The sequence below is a fragment of the Podarcis vaucheri genome (genome assembly GCF_965113315.1).
Source record: "Podarcis vaucheri genome assembly, chromosome: 3".
Taxonomy (NCBI): domain Eukaryota; kingdom Metazoa; phylum Chordata; class Lepidosauria; order Squamata; family Lacertidae; genus Podarcis; species Podarcis vaucheri.
The window spans coordinates 128,814,492-128,820,491 of record NC_138761.1 but is presented as its reverse complement, the minus strand read 5'-3'; the positions used below and the strand labels follow the sequence as shown (position 1 = coordinate 128,820,491).

At 43.8% G+C, this 6,000-nt stretch overlaps 1 protein-coding gene across 2 annotated transcripts in view; it reads right to left on the bottom strand.

The window, feature by feature from the left end:
* Positions 1–600: 600 nt before the first annotated feature.
* The window catches only part of COL4A1 (collagen type IV alpha 1 chain), a 202,071-nt gene continuing 196,671 nt past the window's right edge, over positions 601–6,000 (bottom strand). For both annotated transcript variants that reach the window (XM_082215731.1, XM_082215732.1), the window contains exon 52: positions 601–903. In XM_082215731.1, the coding sequence (XP_082071857.1) occupies positions 822–903 (82 nt within the window). In that variant the 3' untranslated portion in view covers positions 601–821. The remainder of the gene's footprint in view (positions 904–6,000) is intronic.

The following is a 6,000-nucleotide window of genomic DNA, read 5'->3' as shown; positions in this document are numbered from 1 at the left end:
ATTGTTTGTTGTTTTTTTAAAACAAATAGCTTTATTACAAATTATATTTTTTATGAAGTACACAGTCAAGTAAGTTTCCTATAAGGCCTTTAAAAATTATGTTGGCTTGATTATAATGATGCAATCTATTTTAGACATAAATGTCTAAAATATCAGCATATTTTATAGAAACCCAATAAATTAATACATCGGACTATTTTGCATTCCACAGGAAAACAACAAAAATGCAGTATAGAACATGAGGGCATGTTCAGTTCATTGATCAGCAAGAATTATGTTTCTTCTTGCATGCAGGCTCCTTAATGCCATACACAATTCAGCCAAGAAAATATGTTTGTATGTCATTACCCTCTGTTATGTCAATAAGGAATATTGGTGTTCTCTTTCCCCAGAACTCTTCTTTACATTAGTATTAATTTGTACAACAACCTTGAGTATATAATAAAGAGCCTGAGAATTCAAGATAGAATGAAGTAATCCTATATATCTAATGCACAGAAATTGAAAAGGGGCATTTACACACCTGAGGCAGAGCTGTACTCCTCTTAGCACCTTTGGTTTTTTGGGGTGGGGGAAGATTTAGAGTATCAGTGCATCACATTCATTTATAAGATAATGTTTATTCAAAAGTGACATTTGAAGTGTATCATCTTCATCTTCAGCAAGTAAAGAGCCAAGAAGTAGAGTTTAGTTAGGCAGGTTCCTGTAAGGCACTTGACAGTTTTCATGCTGGGTGACAATGAGGTACATAGGATATATGCCTAAGCTTTACGCTGTTAACACAATAGCACCATATTGTGATATTAGGTACAACTGGAATCTCATGTTCTTCTCATACATACTTGGCAACGGCTAACATTTGAGTGTAGATCTCCTGCTTTTAGTGTGGAAGGAGTAGGTTTCCTGAAAATTAAAAACAAAAAAGCTAAATGTGACCAGTGAAGAAAATTGTTTTGAAGGAATAGTGTGTCCAACTCAGCTCACATACTGAAACTGTCAGATCATAACTTTCTACAATCAACAGAAATTAATGAGCTTAACCTCTGCCTCCTTCTTAAAGCCAGTTCTTAAATTGTAGGAATTCCTACTCCTATAGGATTGATTCCCACACTATTCCTTGATACTGTCCTTGAAAGTAAATCACAATGTTGATCCCTCTGACATAGCTTCCTGTGTTCAAAGTACAATACAGTGGTACCTCGGGTTAAGTACTTAATTCATTCTGGAGGTCCGTACTTAACCTGCAACTGCTTTTAACCTGAAGCACCACTTTAGCTAATGGGGCCTCCTGCTGCTGCTGTGCCGCCGCTGCACAATTTCTGTTCTCATCCTGAAGCAAAGTTCTTAACCCGAGGTAACATTTATGGATTAGCGGAGTCTGTAACCTGAAGTGTATGTAACCTGAAGCGTATGTAACCCAAGGTAGAATCATAGAATCATAGAATCATAGAGTTGGAAGAGACCACAAGGGCCATCGAGTCCAACCCCCTGCAAAGCAGGAAACACCATCAGAGCACTCCTGACATATGGTTGTCAAGCCTCTGCTTAAATACCTCCAAAGTAGGAGACTCCACCACACTCCTTGGCAGCAAATTCCACTGTCGAACAGCTCTTACTGTCAGGAAGTTCTTCCTAATGTTTAGGTGGAATCTTCTTTCTTGTAGTTTGGATCCATTGCTCCGTGTCCGCTTCTCTGGAGCAGCAGAAAACAACCTTTCTCCCTCCTCCATGTGACATCCTTTTATATATTTGAACATGGCTATCATATCACCCCTTAACCTCCTCTTCTCCAGGCTAAACATGCCCAGCTCCCTTAGCCGTTCCTCATAAGGCATCGTTTCCAGGCCTTTGACCATTTTGGTTGCCCTCCTCTGGACACGTTCCAGTTTGTCAGTGTCCTTCTTGAACTGTGGTGCCCAGAACTGGACACAGTACACCAGGTGAGGTCTGACCAGAGCAGAATACAGTGGGACTATTACTTCCCTTGATCTAGATGCTATACTCCTATTGATGCAGCCCAGAATTGCATTGGCTTTTTTAGCTGCCGCGTCACACTGTTGGCTCATGTCAAGTTTGTGGTCAACCAAGACTCCTAGATCCTTTTCACATGTACTGCTCTCAAGCCAGGTGTCCCCCATCTTGTATATGTGCCTCTCATTTTTTTTGCCCAGTTCTCTAATCTGTCAAGGTCGTTTTGAAGTGTGATCCTGTCCTCTGGGGTGTTAGCCACCCCTCCCAATTTGGTGTCATCTGCAAATTTGATCAAGATGCCCTTGAGTCCATCATCCAAGTCGTTGATAAAGATGTTGAATAAGACCGGGCCCAAGACAGAACCCTGTGGCACCCCACTAGTCACTCTTCTCCAGGATGAAGAGGAACCATTGATGAGCACCCTTTGGGTTCGGTCAGCCAGCCAGTTACAAATCCACTGAGTGGTAGCATAGTCAAGACCGCATTTTACCAGCTTCTTTACAAGAATATCATGGGGCACCTTGTCAAATGCCTTGCTGAAATCAAGGTAGGCTACATCCACTGCGTTCCCTTCATCTACCAGGCTTGTAATTCTATCAAAAAACGAGATCAGGTTAGTCTGACATGACTTATTTTTCAGAAATGCATGCTGACTATTGGTGATCACAGCATTCCTTTCTAGGTGCTCGCAAACTGTTTGCTTAATGATCTGCTCCAGAATCTTCCCTGCTATTGATGTCAGACTGACTGGGCGGTAATTATTTGGGTCCTCTCTTTTCCCCTTTTTGAAAATAGGGACAACATTTGCCCTCCTCCAGTCTGCCGGGACTTCGCCTGTTCTCCAGGAATTCTCAAAGATGACTGCCAGTGGTTCTGAGATCACACCTGCCAGTTCTTTTAATACTCTTGGATGCAGTTCATCTGGCCCTGGAGACTTGAATACATCTAAACTAGCCAAGTATTCTTGTACTATCTCCTTAGTTATTCTGGGCTGTGTTTCCTCTGCTGAATCATTTGCTCCAAATTCTTCAGGTCGGGCATTGTTTTCTTTATCGGAGAAGACTGAGGCAAAGAAGGCATTGAGGAGTTCAGCCCTTTCTGTGTCCCCTGTTTGCATTTCACCATCTTCTCCTCTGAGTGACCCCACTGTTTCTTTGTTCTTCCTTTTGCTACGAACATACCCATAGAAGCCTTTTTTGTTGCTTTTAACCTCTCTAGCAAGCCTGAGTTCATTCTGTGCTTTAGCTTTTCTGACTTTGTATCTACACGTGCTGGCTATTTGTTTGAATTCCTCTTTGGTGGTTTCCCCCATTTTCCATTTTTTGTACACATCCTTTTTTAATCTTAACTCAGTTAAAAGTTCTTTAGATAGCCACCCTGGCTTCTTTAGGCACCTTCCATGTTTCCGTCTCACTGGTATTGCCTGACGTTGTGCTTTTAGTATCTCCCTCTTAACAAACTCCCAGCCATCATGAACTCTCTTTCCTTTTAGTATTACTGTCCATGGGATCTCACCCAGCACTTCCCTAAGTTTTATGAAGTCGGCTTTCTTAAAATCAAGAAATTGAGTCCTAGTATGCTTGGCTGCTCCTTTCCGCTGTATAGTAAACTTCAGAAGAGCATGATCACTCGTGCCTAATGATCCTTCCACTTCTACCCCACTAACCAGGTCATCAACATTGGTTAGGACCAGATCTAAAATGGCTGTTCCTCTTGTTGCTTCTCCCACTTTCTGGACAATGAAGTTGTCTGCAAGGCCAGTGAGGAATCTGTTTGACCTTATGCTCTTGGCTGAGTTTGACATCCAACAAATATCCGGGTAATTGAAGTCCCCCATTACTACTATCTCCCTTCCTTTTGCATGCTTGGCCATCTGTTCCAGGAAGGCATCATCTATGTCCTCTGTTTGGCTTGGGGATCTATAGTAAACTCCCACAATGAGGTCCCTGTTATTCTTCTCTCCCTTAATTTTGACCCAAATGCTCTCACTTTGGCTTTGAGGTTCTAAATCTTGGATCTCTTCACAGGTATACACATCCCTGACATATAATGCCACTGCTCCTCCTTTCTTGTCTGGTCTGTTTCTCTGAAATAGATTGTATCCCCCCATTATTACATTCCAATCGTGGGACTTATCCCACCAGGTTTCAGTGATGCCTATTATGTCATATTTAGTTTGCTGTACCAAGAGCTCAAGCTCATCTTGTTTATTTCCCATGCTTTGTGCATTAGTGTACAGACATTGAAGTCCATTAATCATTCCCCCGTGTCTCTTATTTAAGGATTTTTTCCTCCCACCACTAGGTCTGCGTGCTGTTTGCTCCATTTGGTCTATGACATTTGGATGATCATCTTCATCAATCGATAGGCTCCTACCTTCAGGAGCACTGTCTCCCTCCCCCACATTAGTCAGTTTAAAGCCCTCCTGATGAGGTTTCTGAGATTTTTGGCAAAAACATTTCTCCCAACCGTTGTGAGGTGCAGCCCATCGCTTGCCAGAAGTCCATCTTCAAGAAACTGCAGTCCGTGATATAAGAATCCAAACCGTTCCTGTTTACACCATCTACGAAGCCAGCTGTTCACTTCCACTATTTTTTCCTCTCTCCCTGGGCCACGTCGTTCAACTGGGAGGACAGATGAGATGACAATTTGTGCATTTAGTTGCTTCAATTTCCTGCCAAGAGCCTCGTAGTCTCTTTTGATCTTCTGGAGGCTATTGCTTGCAGTGTCATTGGTTCCCACATGAACCAAGAGGAAGGGGTATTTGTCATTGGGTTTTATGATTCCTTGCAGTTGTTCAGTTACATCTTGGATCTTAGCCCCGGGGAGACAGCACACTTCCCGAGACATCTTGTCAGGCCCACAAATCACTGCTTCTGTTCCCCTCAGTAGGGAATCCCCTATCACCACTACACGCCTCCTCTTAGGTTTGGTCGGGGTTCTTCCATGAGCTGTCCGTTCCAAGGTCGCCTGCACATTCCCTGAGGACTGACTTTGCTGCTCGTCTTCATTTACCTGATCGACAGAAATGAGGGAGAGATCCTCAAATGGAGTCTGCTCTTCGTCTTCCATGCTAGGGGAGAGGACATCAAAGCGATTGTGTATTTCTAAACAATCAGAACGAACCCTGGGCCTCCTACTTCTTTGAGTCACGTTTCTCCATATATCTGGTTCCTGTGTTGGTGAACTAGCCTCCTTCTCAGGGGAGTCCCCTGTCTCCTCCTTGATGGAGACGGTGTGGTCTGTTGCTTCCAAGAAGAGCTCCAGCTCTCTAATTCTTTGGAGCGTAGCTACACGTTCCTCCAGTTGCTGGACTTTGTCTTTTAAGAGGGCAATCAACATGCAATTGCTGCAGGTAAAGCTGCCTGCAACCTTTGGCAAGATGGCAAACATTGCGCAGGAACCGCAGGCGACAGCAGCTGTTCCCTCCCCCTCCATCTTGAGAATGTGTCGTTGGGGGTGGCTACAGTGGTCCTCCATCATAAAAAGAGTGAAGACAGGACAAATAACTCCCCCCCCCACAAAAAAAACGTTAGAGAGTAGCTCCCCTAAATCTAAATGATGGATCAAACTGCGCGCACCGCTAGGCGCGCACCGCTGCCCTGCTAGGTCTGATAAGCTCCTCCCACAGCTAATCACCTTCCTCAACAGAAACCCTGCCCCCTCTGACCTTTGCACAGGGAGAACAGCTAATCAGCCACAAAGAAACACAAACACACAAGAGAAAACCCTTTTTGCTCCTTCTTCAACTGCTTCCCTGCTAGGTCTGATAAGCTCCTCCCACAGCTAATCACCTTCCTCAACAGAAACCCTGCCCCCTCTGACCTTTGCACAGGGAGAACAGCTAATCAGCCACAAAGAAACACAAACACACAAGAGAAAACCCTTTTTGCTCCTTCTTCAACTGCTTCCCTGCTAGGTACCACTGTATTTAAGTTACCACATGGAAGCAGAACATGAAAGAACTACAGTGGTACCTCAGGTTACAGGTGCTTCAGGTTACAGACACTTCAGATTATAGACTCTGCT